Source organism: Pimephales promelas, chromosome 7 (genome assembly GCF_988280905.1).
Source record: "Pimephales promelas chromosome 7, fPimPro1.hap1.1, whole genome shotgun sequence".
NCBI lineage: Eukaryota > Metazoa > Chordata > Actinopteri > Cypriniformes > Leuciscidae > Pimephales > Pimephales promelas.
The window spans coordinates 25676196-25697794 of record NC_142775.1 but is presented as its reverse complement, the minus strand read 5'-3'; the positions used below and the strand labels follow the sequence as shown (position 1 = coordinate 25697794).

Sequence of the window (21599 nt, the reverse complement as noted above, 5' to 3'; positions counted from 1 at the left end):
TATATATTAATATATTTACATGTGATATGATATCAAATATATTGCATTATTGGCCAGAATGATGGATGAAGTGGATGAAGAACACTCTTGAGGAGACACATGTGAGACTTCTAGAGAAGCAAGACTTCAGCAAAAGTATTCATGTTCTCACCATTTCCTCTCGAGGATGAAACAATTGAGATATTATAGTCACACGGGCTCTGTTGTCATTGGTCTGTTTGCTAGAATCAGTAGTAAATATATTATAAATAATGCTTGACATGTCAATAACCTTAAGTCAGCTTAGAGATGTTATTAAATCTGTTTTTTCTCTCTGTCTTACTCTATAGATAACTCCGGTTGATAGGTCATCCGTTGCTCATCCCTGTGCACCCGTCATCTCACCACAGCAGAGCTACTCCTACGACTGGTGGCACGCCACGCGCCTCACCTTCACACTGCCCTCGTCCTTGCGCCCTCCCTTGTTTCGCCAATTCTCATCAGGGACGCAAATTCACCATCTGCTCGTAAAGGAAAACAATATGAACACGCCAGATCATACCATCTTTTTCTCATACCTCACCTGAGGACAATCAGCTTGGTTCCTTCAGCCTGCCGCAAGCGCTCTGATCAGCGAGATGGGAGACTGGGTGTGTCTGAGCCCAGCCGAATTCTCCCAGCTGCAGCAGTACAGTGAGTGTGAGTATCTGAGCACAAGAAGCCTCTCCTCTAAACTCTGGCAGGTTGATTGGAATTGATTTTGGGGCTGCTTTAGGTGGATAAGAATGGATGGGAAGTTTTATCTGTCCATTTAGTTGGTTCTTGGCCATGCTTTTCCATAACTGTACGACTTAGCTCCATTGTTTCGGCTGATGCTTTGCTCAATTTGTTATTTTGGAAGATGCTTACACATTCTGAGGCCGACCCACTAGACTTTTAGGAAGCAATGCTGGGAATGTAGGCTGTATTGACGTAACACATCAATTCGCTGCCAGTGCTCTCTGTGTCTGTATTGATTAACAACGTTTAATGCAGTTATTGATGCAGACCACTTTATAAGCTATACAAGCCTATGACATGTTAAAGTGATGGTCTTGCTTATCATTTCAGTTTTTTTTTTTTTTAATTTTGCAAGGGATCTGTGATATGACAGTTTTGAGGGAGTATTGAGTGGTTATATTGATTTGATTGAGGAAAAAAGTGAAATTGGATGCTAAAGCATGATCAGATATTAATTCATCGTGTTTCTATTATTGTAAGGGCTTTCGGTAAGTCTACCTCATCTTTTATTATAGGACTGGCTGTGCCAGCACATATCCATGTGTAATGAGGAGGACTAGGCTTCATCTGGTCAATAAGGACCTGTCTGTTTGTCATTCCCTCTAACAACTCCTTTCAACCTCAGGGGAAGCTTTACTTGCATTAGCGTTGATAATATTTTGAATGTTTTCTTTACAAAGTTAATTGTGTATATTGCGTAATTGGCAGCAGGTGGCTAGATCTCAAATGGCAAGAACAACATTAGAGTGCGAATACAAGAATGCAAACATATTTTATTATGCAAGTATATATAAATTTAGCTGGCAAGTTGGCTAATTGGGATTGGGAGTTCACCATTCAAGATTAAAGGGGTGGTTGATTGCGATTTCATTTTTTTTTTTTCATTATAAAGTGTGTAATGTTGCTGTTGGTGCACAAATAGTATCTGCAAAGTTGCAGTGCTGAAAGTTCAATGTAAGCGGAGATACCGTCTTTTAAAAATCAGGAAGTTTAATGCCTACAAAAACGACTCGATTGGGACCTACAACAAGTTTTATACATAACTAACCCATACATTTGCATCAACCCTCCCTCCGGAATATGCAAAAAAGGGCATAGCCATATTTCTACGGCTAATTGAAAGCGTGTAAAGTTCACACAGCTGTCAGGTCTTCTTTGTTCAGGCTTCCCACGGATGTTGTAGTTCGTAAATAATGAATGGATACTATTTATGTTTGATTATGTTCCTGAAAATGATATAGCTCTCTGTGCTGCGCATTTTACGGAAGACAGCTTCCAGAATCTCCATGAATTCAATGCAGGATTCAACAAGAAACTGTTACTAAAACATGAAGCAGTTCCAACTTTAAAACCAGATGCAGCAGTTGTGGCCAAGTGGCCATTATGGCCAAGTATACACGCTTAAAATAGCATTATGAACAACGCGCCACTGACTTTAGACCAGGTTTTTTCTGATAAGTGGCGCAATTGTTTTCTGGAACTGTAAAATAGCACCAGGGAATGTTTGCGCCGAAACACACCTCCTTTTTGCGCCGATTCGCCCAGGGATATTTATTTCCTAGTTTACCAACGTGCGTCTTTTGAGGGAAAAATCCCGCTTTGCGCGCGTGCAAAATAGGAATGACACATGCGTTTGTGTATAAAGTTATTTGCGCCGGGTGCAAGATAGAGCCCTAGGTGTTTTTATGGACATCATTCAAGCTCATTAATTATTTTATTATTTATTAATCTGTTTTTATCTTTATTAAAATGAAATATATATATAAAAACTAATAGATACTTTACAAATATAATACATAAAAACAAAACAATTCAAAGGAAGAATAATGAATTATTCTGTGTCTGTGTGGTCTATGGGCATGTTATTAAGTTATAATACAGGATATTTTAAGAGTTTATGGCAGGTCCAGAGCTCCCAAGAAGGTTGGAATATCACAAGCTTGTTTCTTGATAACTGGGCCCTTTGTCAGTTAAATTTTTAAAAAGAATTATGTACACCACAGTCGACTATTACCTCAGTTGATATGTTTGTTTTGTTTTCTAGTAAATAATTCTAATTCCTTTTTTATTTAGTTTTAATATAATTTACATTTTCTCAATTATAAAAAACATTATTTAGACAAGGTTAATAAAATTATATTCATAAAACAGCAAACTGTACTAAACCTCTAAACCCACTGTTGTCTGCATGGCCTGGGTAATACGAATTTCAAAGAGACCATGTGCCATTTTACCCTTAGAATTACCACAAAATTTCCAAAAGGAGCATCTATCTATGCTTTGTGAGGTTAATTGACTTGTAGGAGGCTGGTAATATATCTGAAATACTCATAAAGTCAGGAAATTCACATTTCTTTTGTTTGGGGTGAACCCCTGGTAACAGATTTGTTTAAAAACCCAGTGACGAACAGTGACGACAGATAATCAGTCAGAAGTGCTCTCAGCCTGGAGTCATATTTACGGTATAATGCCTTTAAAATTAGCACATGCATTATGTGGAGTATATTTTGGGATACTGGACACATTTCCATTAATAATTCAGTAGGTGTGAGATGAGGCATTAATCTTAAACTTTACATCTCACAAATGAATTACCTGGCCTGTCTGGCTGTAGCACAGATTTGAGCATTACCAGTAAAGAAAATTTAATATTACGATTGTAGTGACTGAAATGATCACTGTTATCGGTATTAAAACTGTATTGTTAAAATACGATAGAAATGTTCAAAACGTACTGATACAAACACTGAAATAAGTTCTATGTCAAAAACCAACAAACAAATAAAATGAACAGCACTATGGAATTTTTGTTTGCATAAACATTAAAATAACAACATTAAAGGGTTAGTTCACCCAAAAATAAAATTTCTGTCAGTATTTACTCACCCTCATATTGTTCCAACCCCGTAAGACATTCGTTCATCTTCGGAACACGACTTAAGATATTTTTGATGAAATCTGAGAGCTGGATCACTCCTCCATACTAGTCCATATAGGCTTCTTGAGGGATTGTAACTTGCCGGCCTCGAAAAGTTATTAAAGACATCATTAAAATAGTCTAAGTGACTACAGTGGCTCAATCTTAACTTTATCAAGGGACGAGAACACTTTTTGGTGCGCAAAAACAAACATAAATCATGACTTTATTTCAGCTATTCATCTCTTTGGGCCTCGAGTCAGTTAAACGTCACACGTTGGCCCACTATTGGCTGACGCTGGTCATGTATGTGGTGTGTGTGATGTACAACAACAGATCATACGCTGTTAAACTCGAGGCCCAGAGAGAAGGAAATGAACAGTTGAAATAAAGTCATTATTTATGTTTGTTTTTGCGTACAAAAAGTGTTCTCGTCGTTTGATAAACTTATGATTGAGCCACTGAAGTCACTTGGACTATTTTAACAATGTGTTTAATAACTTTTCGAGGCCGGCAAGTTTCAATCCCTCAAGAAGCCTATGGACTAGTATGGAGGAGTGATCCAGCTCTCAGATTTCATCAAAAATATCTTAATTCATGTTCCGAAGATGGGCCTTGGAACAACATGAGGGTAAGTAAATACTGACAGAATTTTCATTTTTGGTTGAACTATCCTTTTAAGAACGACAGCCAGATTTTAAATAGCTAGACAAAAAATGTTGCTTGGGTTAGGGTCAGGGTAAACAAAATGTTTAATTGAATTTTTGAATAAAAAGTTAAAAAATTACCTCACATTTTAGCCTTTAAACCGTTTTTAAGATGAGGGATGAAAAACGATAATATGTATTGTATCTGCTTCGTGAATAATCCTTCTGAGATTTTTACTTAAATATATATATATATATATATATATATATATATATATATATATATATATATATATATACTGTAAAAATAACACCTAAAAATAAAGTGTAACCATAAATTAATTCTCTGTCAGATGTTGGTGCTAATTGAACCGCAGGAATAGAGCCATTTCCCTGGTAAATGCTGTACAAAAAGCAGTGCTACACTTATAAACATAATTTATTAGGCATTATAAGTGAATTATTTATGAAACTTTGTTTACTGGTTCTGTCATAAACTCAGGCTGTCCTCAAGAGGAGACAGTGTGTATGAAGAGTTCAGATGCAAAAGCCTCTAAATGCCATTTGAAATTTTCTTCTTTAATGATGATTTTTATCAAACTTGTATATTTAAGTTCAGTAATTTCACTTAAATAACAATTAATAGGTAATTACCATTGCCATTTAAGTGAAATCACTGAACTTAAATATACAAGCTTGATAAAAATGATCATTTTAGAAGAAAATTGGCACTTAGAGGCTTTTGCATCTGAACTCTTCTTGCCACTGAGGCTCAGCTTGTAGGTGCTAAGGACTTTATTGTTTTGATTTAGTGGTGTTAATAATCAGTGGAATACATTTGTCATCTATGCAAAATGAGCTGCTAATTGAAACCCCAGTCACAGCAATAATATCCCCCTCCATTAAAACACCCAGACATACAGATCTGTTAGTAAGAGGATGTGTTCACTGCCCACAGAAGCCCCAAGCTGTTTGGAGTTTGGTGTCACTCAGTCTTTAAGTCAGTGATGAGTCTTGTATGTTAACAGTGTCAGAGTCAGTTTGTCACAGTCCAAAGACTAGAGATTTATTGGCCCTGTGTGTTAGACCTCTGACATCACACTTCATGTTCTGAATTATGATCTGAAACTATAACAGCTCGTAAACCTCTGATTGATAACGAAAGTGTGATGTCAATCTTTCCGACCACAGATATCACCAGACTGTTTTATTCTGAGTTGCACATCTTGAGGGAAGACTCATTTTGCTCAGATTAAGTAGTGGGTGCAGTTTTGTTTTCAGTCATATGGGTCTGTCACATTCCCTGCTGCCTGTTTTCCCCTTAACCACTGAGTCGCTATATACCGACTCATCAACTGATGATTTGAATATTGGAATTTATTTGTATCCATTTACACAGATAGTTCACCCAAAATAGTAATGTCATTATGTACTCACCATCATGTTGCTCCAAACCGGTATGTTATTGATTCCATGGAACATAGAAGTAGAAATCTTTCAACTCTTTTCTGTACAATAACAGTTTAGTGACTGCTGTCAACCTCCCCCCCCAAAAAAAAAATATATATATATATATATATATATATATATATTAGTAGTCTGTATTTCAAGATTTCATATGTTTAAGAAACGAAATCTTTTTTTTTTTTTTTTTTTTTTGGTGAACTGTCGCTGCAAGCCACATCAAATGGTGACTCCACCCACTGGCAATATTTACTCACTCACATATTTACTCACATTTGAAAACCCCTTGGGATAGAAGAGTATCCATCAGATGAGCACTCAAAAATCTAAAATCTGTGCTGAAGTAAGCTATCCGGGAACTTCTCGGATACTCTTTTATGAATACTGATGTTTCGAACGTACTGCTTCTTTCATGTACTGATTTCTCCTACTAAATAGTAGGAAAGTAGCCATATTAGAACGCGCTACGTCCAAATCTCACAAGAATTTGTATGTCACACCCAGATAATTCTCCCCTACTCTTTTATGATTCGAACATACTTTTGACACGCCTACTCTTTTTCCCATGCTATATAGTAGAGAAGTATTTTGTGTTTCGAACGCATTGTATACTATGTAACATGTCACGCTCTGTGTGAATGGTATTTACGACAGGAACATTAAATATAAGTAATCCACAGTGACTCTAGGGGTCGCTGTTTGACAAAAAAGGAATTCCTGCATAGTGTCCTTTTAAAGGTCCCGTTCTTCATGCTATTTTGAAGCTTTGATTGTGTTTACAGTGTGCAATACAACAGATCTGTTAGTAAGAGGATACGTGTTCATATTTCGGGTGTAAAAAAACACAGTATTTTCAAACAATTTACTTATCTGTATATGACTGTTTTCACTGTCCAAAAAAAACGACCCGATGACTTCCTTGCTGTATTAAGTCCCTCCTTCGGAAAAACGTAACGAGTTCTGATTGTGCCAGCGGCTACTGTGTTGTGATTCGACAGTAACTTATCGCACGTTGCCCGGAAAGGTCACGCCTCTAACCATAAATTGGAGATGCATGCGCATCTGAAGTGCTAAAAGACCACGCCCCCTTTATTGTGTATTCCTCTGGGCGGAGATTAGTTAAAATACTGTTCTAGTTACGTCATTAAAAAAAGAAGTAGAGGGATGTAGTCCAAACTGGCCGTTCGCTGTATGCTTTGAAAGGGGACTTCTGTCAAATAAAATATCTCGCTAGGCATTGAACTTTGAGCTTTATAATTTTACTGGTATTATTTATGCGCTAACAGCAACATTACACACTAACTAAAGTTTGAAAAATGGAATCGCGAAGAACGGGACCTTTAAACTTTCTGATTGGCGCTCTCGGTGACTTGCTGCTGAGAGCAGCCAGCTTCCATTGAAAATTAATGACTTCCGGTAACTTTGTTTGAAGCTCAACGTTTGAAGCTCAAGTCTGCGGCGGTGTGTACGTACAGTCAGAATCATTTCTTATTATTATCAATGTTGAATTTTTTTGTGCTGCTTAATATTTTGGTGGAAACAGTGAAAAATGTCAGAATTCATTGATAAATAGAAAGTTTACATGAACAGCATTAGAAATGAGAATCTTTTAAAACCATTATAAATGTATTTACTGTCACTTTTAATCAATTTAATGAATCCTTGCTGAATAAAAGTATCAATTTCTTAAAAAGAAAAAAAAAAATGTCCCAAAACCTTTAAACGGTGGTGCATCTAAATATTTCCATGCCAAGATGGGGTGTCTACACTTAAACAGTAGCCTATGTACAGATGTGCTCTATATCCAAATAATATTTTTTTCCTTTTAATCCTTTCTATTTTTCTCTTTCACAGATTCCTCCAAGAAGCTTAAAGATGTCCTTGAAGAGTTTCATGGAAATGGTGTCCTCTCCAAGTACAACCCTGAACAGGTATGTAAGGGGCCATGGGTCTCTCCTGGTTAAATGATCTGTTTAGAGGCAGCGGAGCCTCTAGCTGTGACTTGACAGAACACCAATACAATCAGACTCAGGGCTCAAGTCATTACAGGAAATGCTTAGTCATCCGCTCCCCGAAACCAAGTGGCCAGATATCACTTCCTATTAGAGAAGGTCCTCGCTGACATCATAAAGCACATGCATCACGTTGCTGTGACAACAAAGCCAGCGGGTAGCCGCATCTATAATTTGCTTTATGGAGTGTCACCATTATATTTCTCTCCTCTCCTTCGCACTGACGTAAAGATGCTGTTCGGGGTTTGGCGCCACAGGTTGTGACCCAGAGTCTTGGCTGAATCAATAGCACCGGTGGCAGTTAATGGGTCTGAAGCTGACGCCAGGTTGGCTGTGGTGTGAAATCGCATGCGTCGCATTGTTCATTAATTTAGTTGTGACCACCTATGGATCATAAAGCCTGAAAGTATAACAAAATGGAGGTGACATGCCATCAGTGCCTCTGTGCTGCCTGCTTACGATGACACGGTGCTGTATTTCACTCATGATACAGCCCTGATTGACTGTCTGACTACGGCTGGGCTTTCTATAATGAAGTTTAATTAGGGTGACTCTATAACCTTTGGCAAATGACGAGTGTCTGTAAAAATGGGCACTGGTGAAAGGTTAAATAAACAGTTCTTTCTTTCTTATGTGATTTGTTAGTTGAGTCAGCCTCTCTGTTTTGCACGTTTGAAAGTCAGACAGGAAGTTCCTCTTGACTGGTTACGCTGCTTTTCACCTCCAAAAGAAACAAACGCATTTGCTATTACTGAGACAAAGACTCATTTGTGTTCAGTTACTTTAACCTTCCTGTTTTTGGTGTGCATCTGCCCAACGTTTGCAACCCCTCAAGCGTAGCCCCCCTTTGCACGCAAGTTCCTCTCTTCCACCTAGTTCCTTCTCTCCTGTTCAATCTGTTTTTGCTTTACTGGTTTTTTGCCTTTTACAAAGTTTCATTTCAGCAACTGGAGGAATCTAATTAATTTAAGTTTGTTCATTCCTTTATTGGTATGATTAGCGGAGAATTCTCTTGCACTATGGGTTTCACAACTACTTATTTTTGCTAGTCGACTAGTATTGCATAACAGTCGACGACTAGTTGACCAGTCGTTACATTATTTATTCGTCAAATTGACGTATTAATGCACTGAGCATTGCGAAAGAAGACACAGAGGAAGGAGTTCTGGTGAATCATTGGAAATGTATTTTTGAAATTCAGAAATAACATAATTAAAATAACATAAACTCATCAGTTATTCTTTTCAGCAACATGTGTTTATAAAAAAAACCACCAGAATTCATTTAAAACATTCTTGTAATTAAAACATTCTTGTTATGAGCCGTGCCACACCACACGCATCAACGAACTTTGCAGATAGCCTTAGACAATATCATTGTCAACATCACAACTCTGAGTTCCCTTTCGAGGGTACTCAAACTGCATCGATGACGGCACTATGGCCCTTCAGCATAGCGTGTCTTAATTTATGAATGAAACCGAATCCAGTCCTGTTGCCGTTGCATGATGATGTACTGTAGCATGTGACGGCAATAGCGGATGTGTACAAAAGCATGCCGGCATACAGAAATGTCAGCTATGTAGCAAGCGCTCTGTGTCTGTTACTATACATTTTCTCATCATGGCAAGTGAGCAATTTAAAAAGTGTGTGTTCCCATGCCCTCGCTATATTATGGCTGGGGACATACACGAGATGTGTGTGTCTTGTTTGGGAATGCAGTACGCCCAGGCAGCTCTCGAGGGGGCTACTTGTGGCCACTGTGAGTCTATTTCCATAAGAGAGCTGCGTTGTTTTCCGAGGACGGCCAGATGCGCGCTCCCAGCGGTTCAGGTCCCGCATGATCGTAGGGCTCGCAAAGAGAACTTTCGGAGGGGATCGGTACTGCCGAGGCACTTTTCCAATCCTCATCTAAAAACTCAAATTCCCCTATCCTCCATTCGGGAGCAACCGAATAAAAATCTAAACTGTGCCAAGAAAACATCCCCCACACCATTACACCACCACCACCAGCCTGCACAGTGGTAACAAGGTATGATGGATCCATGTTCTCATTCTGTTTAAACACAAAATTCTGACTCTACCATCTGAATGTCTCAACAGAAATCAGACCAGGCAACATTTGTCCAGTCTTCAACTGTCCAATTTTGGTGAGCTCCTGCAAATTGTAGCCTCTTTTTCCTATTTGTAGTGGAGATGAGTGGTAGCCGGTGGGGTCTTCTACTGTTGTAGTCCATCCGCCTCAAGGTTGTGCGTGTTGTGGCTTCACAAATGCTTTGTTGCATCACTCGGTTGTAACGAGTGGTTATTTCAGTCAAAGTTGCTCTTCAATCAGCTTGAATCAGTCGGCCCATTCTCCTCTGATCTCTTGCATCAACAAGGCATTTTCGCCTATAGGACTGCCGCATACTGGATGTGTTTCTTTTTTCACACCATTCTTTGTAAACCCTATAAATGGTTTTGCGTGAAAATCCCAGTAACTGAGCAGATTGTGTAATACTCAGACTGGCCGGTCTGGCACCAATAACCATGCCACGCTCAAAAAATCCTTAAATCACCTTTCTTTCCCATTCTGACATTCAGTTTGGTGTTCAGGAGATTTTCTTGACCAGGACCACACCCCTAAATTAATTGAAGCAACTTCCATGTGATTGGTTGATTAGATAAATACATTAATGAGAAATTGAACTGGTGTTCCTAATAATCCTTTAGGTGAGTGTATATATATATTTAAGGATGGCCTTAGGGCTACATTTTTAGCCAAAGTGATTTAAACATGGTAAACTGTTTAGACATTAGAGTCAGTAGTTGTTGTAGTTTTTTTTTTTTTTTTTTTTGTTCCAAGCTTTGCTAGCTTTTATTTCAGTTGACAAAAATGTTTGGATTTAGTTTTCATTACGAGTAATAAAGCTTTCCCCTTTTTAGTTTTTCCCCATTTTGTTACTATGATCAAATTACCACCTTAATGAAGTAAGTCAAGATTATGCAAATAAACTTGCAGAACAGCATTAAGTATGGTGCTAATGCCATAGAGCATTAAAGATGGAATATGTGAATTTATTCGACATCAGAGCACCAGAGGATAAGACTGGTAACACCATTCTTTGATCGCTTCCCTCTGCACGAACAACCACTGCAGTGTATATAACCCTTCTCTCCCTCTACCCTCTCCATATATCTCTGACTGCCACACAGAAGCAAGATGTTCTCAACCAAGTAAGATGTTACTTTCTGGGTTTGCATGTTCTGTGGTTCGATGTGTCTACAGACTGCATGTCCTGGCCCATCCCTGTCTAACAAGAAAGTCAAGCTTGGGTCATAATGTCTACTGAAGGTCAAAGTTCATGCCCAGTGCTTTTCAGTGTAAGCCATGTGTCTTCATGGTGTCTTCATTAGCAAAATGTATGTTTTTACTGTACTTCAATGTGTCAGTGATCTCCCTCTGTATTTTTGTTGCTGTGCCTCATAAAGAAATGCTTAAGCGTGTCATTCATGCCCAGAAACAGGAACATTCTGTCTGCGGAGAAAAAAAAAAAAGGAGCAGGAAGCTGAATATCCATGGCTTTATTTAATCTCACAGGTTTCCCATCTTCTCATTTCTCATCAACTCTCCACTTGTCTCCTGTAGCCCATCGACTATGAGGGTTTCCAGCTATTCATGACGACCTACCTGGAGAATGACATCCCTGAGGAACTGTGCAAACACCTCTTCACTTCCTTTAAGAGCAAGAATGGCGGAGGCAGCTCCCCTGACACCTCTCGATCTGGAGCAGGCATGCTGGGTAAATAATCTCTTATAATGTCTTTATTCTATCAATAACACACTGTAGAAGTCTGAATGTCATATTCATATTTATGGTTTTAATAGGTTCTGAAATATAAGTCTCTGTTTCCCTGAGGTTATTTTAGGAACTGTGATTGAACAACTGTATTGAAACTCTATTACCCACTGATTCAGTACATGTATAATTGGGACCACATTGGAAACCTGGAAAAAAGCTAATTATTTTTCTACATTTTGAAAAATGTAGAACCTTATGTCAAAATAAGGAATGTTTATGATTTTGCACTATTTCTAGGTCACTAATTAAACTTCTGCTCAAGCAATGCTTTCATTAAAGCAAAAGCGGGGGTATTGTGTCTGAATACCTCTACTATCACTATTGATCCGAGTGGATTAAGGCAAATATCAGCTGACTGTATGAATAGTTTGACAACAAACAGTGCCATCTAGAGCCATGATTTCTCTGGACTGGCAAAGACAGAACAATCAATGATTTCATTTGGTCCCTTTGCCCTTCATGCAACTCAGTCAACAAATATTAAAGGTAGTAGTAAAGAGTAGTTTTTTACTTAAACTTAAAAAAAATCACCTAACTTAATTTTAACTTTACAGAAGGATAACTGAGCATTCTCAATCCACTCCACTGGTTCAAAGCCCCATAACTCAGATCCATAATGGGTGCAACCATGTGGTCGAATACAGCGCTTGGTTACAGCTAATTTTATAATTACGAACAAACCTTAATAAAGAGAGCATTGCCTTCTTTCCTTGGTTTGCTAAGTGTTGTCGAGTTTTCCCACCATGACAATTTTGGTGTAAACCATATCCAGACATTTATAAGCGTTAACCACTTCAATCTGTTCACCAGCAAAATGCCATTTTTCATTCTAATTTAAAAGCCCCTTCTTCTAAAAACCATAACCTTAGTTTTACCAAAGTTCTTTTAGGCAAGTCATGCCACTTGGCCACCATCTTGGCAACGCCTCCGGGCAGCTATTTCGGATTAACAAGACCAGGCTCCTATCTAAATGAATGGGCAGAGACTCAGAACTGCACTTTCACTGGTCACCGAGGCATAAAAACTGATTGTATAGAAACAGTAATAAAATATGATCAAATTCACTAAAAAAAGTTTGATGACTTTGCCCCAAAATAAGGTTTAAAATGCCTTTTTCCTCACAGGTTATACTTTTACTGCACATGCGCAAGGGTTCTCTCACTCTCTGTTGTGCGCTGCTCTTGCTCGCTCACAAAAAAAGCGCGCCAAAAAACGGACGATCTGACGGTTTTAGAAGATTAACGACCCAAAACTAAAAAAAACAGACCCGGCTTCTATTTGAGACCGGCTTTTATTTACCCAAACCTGCAGCCACACCAGGCGTGTAAAAGATACAGGCGTCTATTTGGGACTCAGCTATTATTTGAAGTTTTATGTTAAATCTCCTTAATCTCTGACCCAGTCTTTTTCCTCGTCTAATTTTCTGTCGCTTTACATACATCATCTGGTATCACTGAGCTACGTACAGGCGCATTTGATAGACATTTGTAGCACACAATAACACGGCCCTGGGCATTCGTAAACCACGCCTCAAATGCGAGAAAATGAACATATGGTTTCCAGACCACGTTTCATTCTCAATGATATGTGGTCTGGCGTTAGCTATGTACTCACATTAATTGAATGAGACCCTATTTCATTATCCTTTTATTTTGTATTAACTTGATTCCTTTGTCATTTCAGATTATAAACTTAATTTTCCTCTCTTTTTTTTTTCATGTACCACTTTTTTTTCTTGTAGGTATGAATGGAAAGAGTATTTTGAGTGCAATGAGCCGACATTCACCAGAGAACTCTGTAGGGATGACTCCAGGCTCAGGGGCCACCACGTCTCCCTGCTCGTCCCGCTCCTCCTCACAGCGATCAGGCACAGGGGGCCACACACCCAGAGGCCCCCACCGGTCACCTAGCATGCACCCCAGACCCCCAGCGGGCAGCAGCAGCAGCAATGCTTTGGCTCTCTCCAAGACCTCAAATTCCCCGCGCCTTTCCCCAGGTCAGAGTCTTGTACAAGTGAACAACCTTGATCTTTGCCACACTTTTTTACACATAGGGAATTGCTTATGAAGCTATATAGCCTGATCAGAATCATGTTTTGTTGACAGATATTCGTCAAAACTTGCACTACTTGTAAAACAAGATGCTCGCGCACACATATTTTGGTGTGATATCTGGTGTCATTACTAATAGACATGTAATTGGCATCCTTCCAGAGCGTAATCAATCTGAGAATCGTACATCTCTTCAGAGGAGTCCTTCACCACAAAATGGCTCTCCATCGCCCCAAGTGGTCTTCCTTAAAGACATTGTGTGCTACTTGTCTCTGCTGGAGAGGGGGACACCAGAGGACAAGCTTGAGTGTAAGTTAGAGTGGAATTATTCAAACATGGTTTTCCTATAAGCATTTTTTTTTTTTTTTTTTTTGGGGGGGAATTTTTTAGGATTCATTTTAAGACAATAGCATTTTCAAACGCTTATTTGCTCGTATATATTCAAAATATTAATAGTTGATGTTAGGAGCATTTTCATGTTAAAGCTTTCATGTTCAAGTTAAAGCAAAAAGTTTTTCTTTGATATGGTAGTTTATCAGATGATTTTTAGATCATTTCAACTCATTGATTCTGTTAATCTCCTTATTTACATTTACAAGTAATTCCTAATTTTCCTAAAGAATATTTTAAGTAATTTTGCAAATTGCTTCCATTAAAACAATCATGCCAAACCACAGAAATCATAATATTAGTCACAAACATGAAAAAGTAACCTCACTCTTGGCAGCTGTCAATAATTTATTTTATTTTATCACAATACATGCAGCAAGGTATATGGATCTTTGAAATGTTAAAGCACAGTTAATTTCATTTCAGTGACTGTAGCCTTTGTGTCGGCATAATTGACCATGCTTACCATACATCAGTCAAGTAAAACAATTATTATTACAATTATATCAAGATGTTTTAATATATCTTTTTATGCTCACCAAGACTGCAGTTATTTTATTAAAAATGCAATAATATTATGACATTTTTAAATAATTAAAATAAATAAATATATATATATATATATATATATATATTTTGTGGAAAAGAATTCAGGATTCTTTAATAAATAGAAATTTCAAAAGATTAGAATTTATTTGATATATAGAAATATTTTTGTAACATTATAAATGCATTTACTGTCAGTTTTCAAGTTAAAGTGTCCTTGGTGAATAAAATTATTAATTTCTTTAAATAAAATCCTTCTATAGTAGCTATAATTTACTTTTACATGTACAGTAGATACCTTTTTCAGTTCTGCGTTTTAATGTAGACTTCTGGCCTAAACATAGTTAGAGTGAGAGGAGGAGACTTCTAGAATTCCTCACTCTCACTTTCATTCCGTAAAGACTTATCCCCACTCCTGTCCTTGTTTGCCATGTTTAGACAAGCTTTCTTTAGCATAGGAAGTTATTTCTACCCAAAGCTAATCCTCACTAGCTGCCTCAGTCTGTCCATAGATAATCTGGGCTCCAGGTGCTAGGATGGGGTCTGTACTTGACAAATGTTTTTCACACTACGAAAAGATTCAGTCTCTTATCTTTCTCATCTCTCACCCTAAAGTCATGTTCAGGCTGTACGACACAGATGGCAATGGCCTACTGGACAGTTCGGTAAGTCCTAAATCTCTGTTAAAATGTGTAATGGTGAAGTGTCCAGATTTTTTACTTGGTTAGATGTTGTTGACAAAGAGTTAATAATTCAGTACACATAAAATTGTGGGATTAATAAAGTTAATAGTTTCCGTGTGTGATGTCATTGTGTTGGGTTGATAGTCATTTGTTTTGGATTGTGTGTGTTATATTATTATTATCCTCTCATTGATTCTATTTCATTCATCTTTGCACTATCAGACCTTGGTGACTCATATATTATTGATCTTTTTGTTTGAAACTTTGAACTGATATTTAGAGGAAGCTGTAAATAACAGGATGTGTAAAAAGTGAATTTGAAACTTTATGCTTTATTGTCTATGATGTGTAAAGCAATTATCTGTCAATTTAGGAGCTTGACCGTATAATAAATCAGATGGTCCATGTAGCCGAGTACCTGGAATGGGACTCTACAGAACTACGGCCGGTATGAATCAATTTAAACTTTAGCACCATGGCCCTCCCAACATGCATAGTTAAATCCATATCTCATTGTCCCTTTTTAATGTCTAAAATTTTAGATTCTTAAGGAGATGATGGAGGAGATTGACTATGACCGGGATGGAACGGTCACACTAGAGGAGTGGATCAGAGGAGGAATGACCACCATACCACTTCTGGTACTGCTAGGAATGGAGACGGTAAGGAAAAAAAGTAATTGCGAGTTATAAAAAGTAAACAACACATAAAAATGTAGTTTCTCAATTCCTGTTTTTCTTTCGCATATGTTCAGAATGTACAGGAAGATGGGCAGCACGTATGGAGACTAAAGCATTTCAACAAGCCAGCATACTGTAATTACTGCCACACAATGTTGTTAGGAGTACGAAAACAGGGCCTTTGCTGCGCAAGTGAGTATGTTGGTCCATCATTCTGTCTGCCTATATGTCTGTCTGTCTGTCTGTCTGTCCGTCTGAATATCTGTCTGGATGTTTTTATGTCTGTCTGTCTGTCTGTCTGCCTATCTGTCTGTCTGTCTGTCTGTCTGTCTGCCTATCTGTCTGTCTGTCTATCTGTCTGTATGTCTATGTATCTGCCTATATATCTGCCTATCTATCTATCTATCTATCTATCTATCTATCTATCTATCTATCTATCTGTCTGTCTGTCTGTCTGTCTGTCTGTCTGTCTGTCTGTCTGTCTGTCTGTCTGTCTGTCTGTCTGTCTGTCTGTCTGTCTGTCTGTCTGTCTGTCTGTCTGTCTGTCTGTCTGTCTGTCTGTCTGACTGTCTGTCTGTCTGTCTGTCTGTCTGTCTGTCTGTCTGTCTGTCTGTCTGTCTGTCTGTCTGTATGTATGTATGTATGTATGTATGTCTATATATCTGCCCGTCTATCTGCCCGTCTATCTGTCTGTCTGTCTATCTATCTATCTGTCTGCCTATATGTCTGTATGTCTATGTATCTGCCCATCTATCTGTCTGTCTTTCTGTCTGTCTGCCTATCTGTCTGCCTATCTGTCTGCCTATCTATCTATCTATCTATCTATCTATCTATCTATCTATCTATCTATCTATCTATCTATCTATCTATCTATCTATCTATCTATCTATCTATCTATCTATCTATCTATCTATCTATCTATCTATCTATCTATCTATCTATCTATCTGTCTGTCTGTCTGTCTATCTGTCTGTATATCTTTTTGTTTTGTCTATCTGTATTCATTGAAATTTGATGTGTCTAACCTGAAGGTGTGCAGTTTTTCGTTTGAAATGTTTCCCCGCAGTCTCTCACTCTCCATCCCTGACAGTCCTGTCTTTTGTTTGGCAGTATGCAAGTACACAGTCCATGAGCGCTGTGTGTCCAAAGACATTGCTCCTTGCATTAGCACCTACGCCAAGTCCCGCAGACACACCAATGTGAGTGCATAAACAGCAGCATACGCTCACAAATGAACACATTTACACATCTGTTTATCCTCTTTTGAAGAATAGGGACAGAAACAATAAATTCATGAGTAAATTTAAAAATAAAAAGTAAACTTTTTTTTTCCTAATCAGCTGGGGAAAAAAAAAGTACTAATCAGCTGTCTCACGAACGTAACCAGCACATTTATCCCCACATAGCAAAGCCATAACACAGTGAGGGAGAAGAACTAAGTTACATGAAACAATCCAACTACATATTTCACACCACTGACAAGGGAAAAGTCACTAATCACGGTGTCTATGGCTAGCTTCCAATGGGGTGCCCGCGGTTATGTATATGTAGATATAAATGTCTCATTCTAAGGTAATAAAAATATTACAGTTTATTAAGTTAGTTCGTTATACACCACTGAAAACATAGTTATGGATGGCATATTGCATTTCTTTTAATAGATACTCAAAATTTGTACACATTGCACCTTTAAGTACAGAGCTCATGGTTTAACAAAAACACAGTGTTCTATTATTGAACATTTGTGTTATGATTATTTTATCCACTGACCGCAGTCCAGTTCAGTTTCACCCAAGGCAACTTCCCAGACCCTTAACTCTTGGTTAAATCTCAAAGTAATGTTCTGTAGACATGTCAAGAAGGTTATGAGAACATCCTGTGTCTAACGACTTTTTTTAGTACTCAGAATTAGAAGGGAAAAAGACAGATCATGCAACGCTGTTTTAATAGTCTCTGACACCTCTTTAAAATTTAAGCTTCCCATTCAGTTATTACATACAGTACGCTCAAAATGTTGTCATTATATTATGATTTTCAGAATGTGTTATTTGACGTGTTAAGTGATGTGGAGTTTAATTTTAGCATATAAGACAATAAAATTGCATTGAACAGTTCAAGATAATACTTTTAGTGCTCTTTAGATGGGCTGTTTCAATATTTCACAAATAATGACTTTCTCTTTTATGTCTCTTTTCAATGTATCTCTAGGCTATGCAGCATGTTTGGATTGAGGGCAATTCCCCAACAAAATGTGACAAATGTCACCGCAGTATCAAGTGCTATCAAGGTCTAACAGGCCTTCACTGTGTTTGGTGTCAAATCACTGTGAGTATAAATGCACATACTGTGTCCAACAAGAGAAACTCTGATGTTTTAGTGACATTTCTTGCAAGCATACTTTATTTATTTATTTAATAAAGTCACATAATTAGAATCTATCAATATAATTATTTATAGTTTTTCATGTATGATTCTGCAATTTATTTTTCTGCTGCAAGAGACCTTGAGCAAACACAGAAAAAAAAAGATTAATTTGTGGTTCTGTCTATTTTATAAAAGCCATTTTTATGAAATACTTATTCACACCACTTGGTGGTGTTCTTCACTAAGTTTTCACAGCATTTGGTGGATGTGGCTGATTTGTTTTAAAATAGCCTTTGTAATGAGGATAAGTGTCAGCACTTAACACTCATCTTTTTCACTCTATAATGATTTTTATTATCACATTATATAGTCCTGCACCATGCACTTTCCTGTCAGTTTCAACTCTAAAACTGTAATTAATTTAATATCAAGTACAGATCATGCTGTCTCCTTTGCTCCTAACATTTAATGTCTTCTTACTTGATTAAATTAGTGGGAACAAAAAAATCTAGACCATTCCAGTCTGTTGATGTGTCCTTCTCCACCACTCCTCATCTATATTTGCATTGTGTATTGTTTTCCAGCTCCATAACAAGTGTGCGTCCAATGTGAAGCCTGAGTGTGATGGTGGACCGTTAAAAGATCACACACTCCTGCCCTCGTACATTTGCCCTGTTGTTCTGGTGAGCTGTTTTTTTTTTTTTTTTCACTGCACATGATATGCTAAAATGCAAGAAGCACGGGACAAATGTTTTTATGGGTAGGTCGGAGTCCTCGTCAAAATCTTCATGGGCCTCTTTCCCACTGGAAACAACGAGTTGTCTATAGTATAGAGAATATAAAAACAGTTCCTGCATGCTGCTGTAGTTTGCAAATGTTTTGATCCTACTGACTGAGAATTTACAGTAAGAAAAACTATTTATTTTTAAAGTTAATGGTATTTAAGATAAAATTATTCCAATAAACCCTTATATATTAGTTGCGTTAGTTATATCATATAATTTCTCATTAGCAAGTATGACACAATAATCAAGGAAATCTTTTTTTTTATGTACACTATCATTCAAACATGGTGTCAGTAAGATTGTTTTAATGTTTTTGAAAGAAGTCTATTATGCTCACCGCGGGTGCATTTATTTGATCAAAAATACAATAAAAACAGTAATATTATGAAATATCATTACAATTTAAAATATCTTAAATATCTATTTATTTATTTATTTATTTATTTTTTACTGTGATGGCAAAGCTGAATTTTCAATATTCTTACTCCAGTATTCAGGTGTTTAAGTTTAGTTCAGGATTCTTATTTAAAATAAAAGTTATAAAAAAACACCATTTAATTGAAATAGAAACCTTTCACGACATTATATGTCTTTACTGCCACTTTTGATTAATTGAATGCATCCTTGATGAATAAAGTAATTTGTTTAAAAAAATGTTTGAGGGGTAATGTGTAATATATTTTATATGTAAAACATATAGAAAAAGCCCTGCTGCACATAGAAAGATCTTGAGACTAGTCATGGACGTTAGAGACTTGTGAACAAGTCTGATCTAACAACCTTGTAGAACGACCTGTAGAAATGTTAGAACATCAGTTCTTTCTAAAATTAAAGAGAAATAAAATAAAGGGAGACGGATTCTTAAATTACATTTGTCTTTCTCTCCATCTCTCTTTGTTGACGTTGACTGTAATGCCTCTGTATCTGTAGGACCGTCAATGTGCTGTCAAAAGAGGTGAAGGAGAATCATCCCCCAGTACCAGCCCTGAGGACACTGGCCAGTGTTTCAAGTTCACCGGGGACGGCCAGGCACTGCAGGTGAGCCGGCATCAGACACACTCTGTGACTTAAAATCTGTGCTGTACATGTTGTGTGCGCGTCTGTGTGTTTGTGACCTTTTTTCCTCCTTTCTGGCTTTAAGATCACACCTCTGCCTGGAACACACCCCCTTCTTGTGCTGGTTAATCCTAAGAGTGGTGGTCGGCAGGGTGAGAGGTAAACATCTTAGAAACTCAAACTGTTGCATCATCATATTTCATATTCTCTACAGCAGTACAAGGTTGGAGAACGGCTTGCCTAACTATTTAAAGTCAGTCAAATCTGCATAGGCATGTTCAACAAAAGTCCCTTTTTCTTGCTTGCTGGCAGTGTCCTAAATACCATCAAAGCTTGCAGGAGACAGTAATGCTGTTTAAGGAGGAAGAATGTGGGTGTTGTTTCAGCTCTCACCACCCACTCAACGTCCTCCGGGAGACCAGTTTTGGGATTTTGTGCTGGCATCACCATAGCAACAGTTTTAAATACCATTAATTGGCCGATTATCCTCCATTATTAAACATGTGCTCAAACAAAGACGTGGTAACTGCCCTGGACCCAAAAAAGAAAGACCATTTTGGTGGTTCTTTGATGCAAACAAAAGAAACAGAGTGGTCACCATTGAATCATACTGTACTGAGTGTATTTTTCCACCATTTTCACCCCTAGCTGCGTATTGAACGCTCATTGGTTGGGTTTGACATTTGTCTGCACTCTTTTGTTCTTTGCATATGGGAACAAATGAAGTCTTCAGTGTTGATAAGTGCTCAAATTATCACTCCACATAAAAGCTTAGCTTGTGACGCACCTCAAAATAACAGCTCTTCGTATTTCTCTCTCTCTCTCTCTCTCTCTCTCTCTCTACCTCAGTGTCTTTGCATACTAAAAGGAAAGAGTAGCTAACACAGTTAGAAGTGAAGGACATTGCAGAGTCCTCAATAATCATTTTATTACTTCAAGGTTATTGAGGAGCACTGCTGCAACAGTGTGCAATCTGTGTTTATGTGCTTCTGTCTTTCTTGACTCCAGTGATTCCCAGGATTGTGTAGATTTTTTTTTTTTCCAGAGGGTCTGGATATACGATGAGTGGAAGGAGAATTTGACATAAAGGTCATTTATGTCCAATTACAATCAGATTGTTATTAGGATCCATGTAATAATTAATGTTCTATTTATTAAAACAAAGTATAAATGACAGGTTATTCAGACCTTTTGTGTGAATCTCACATCAATGATTGTTTGAAAAGAAGAAGAGTCGAACATTGTCATTCTCTCATGAACTCTCATGAATGTGCCAAAGAGCGCTAGTCTGGATGTCAAGATTTTCTATACATAATAACTTGTATGATATTTTGTAGTGTTTTTTGTGCTTTTGGAGCTTGTCATCACTTGTTACTCAATGATTTTGAACAGAGTGACAGGCTA

The 21599-nt window shown here is 37.6% G+C and overlaps 1 protein-coding gene across 4 annotated transcripts in view; it reads left to right on the top strand.

The window, feature by feature from the left end:
• dgkg (diacylglycerol kinase, gamma) overlaps window positions 1-21599 on the top strand; it is a 113175-nt gene that overhangs the window by 32432 nt on the left and 59144 nt on the right. For 3 of the 4 annotated variants that reach the window (XM_089133266.1, XM_089133267.1, XM_089133265.1), the window contains exons 2-16: window positions 330-678; window positions 7642-7718; window positions 10994-11014; window positions 11427-11580; window positions 13382-13636; window positions 13854-14000; window positions 15243-15292; window positions 15684-15758; window positions 15853-15972; window positions 16065-16182; window positions 17101-17189; window positions 18199-18315; window positions 18939-19037; window positions 20070-20177; window positions 20281-20354. In XM_089133266.1, coding sequence (XP_088989392.1) covers window positions 618-678; window positions 7642-7718; window positions 10994-11014; window positions 11427-11580; window positions 13382-13636; window positions 13854-14000; window positions 15243-15292; window positions 15684-15758; window positions 15853-15972; window positions 16065-16182; window positions 17101-17189; window positions 18199-18315; window positions 18939-19037; window positions 20070-20177; window positions 20281-20354 — 1565 coding nt within the window. In that variant the 5' untranslated portion in view covers window positions 330-617. The remainder of the gene's footprint in view (window positions 1-329; window positions 679-7641; window positions 7719-10993; window positions 11015-11426; window positions 11581-13381; window positions 13637-13853; window positions 14001-15242; window positions 15293-15683; window positions 15759-15852; window positions 15973-16064; window positions 16183-17100; window positions 17190-18198; window positions 18316-18938; window positions 19038-20069; window positions 20178-20280; window positions 20355-21599) is intronic. The other variant, XM_089133268.1, reaches the window with a different exon arrangement.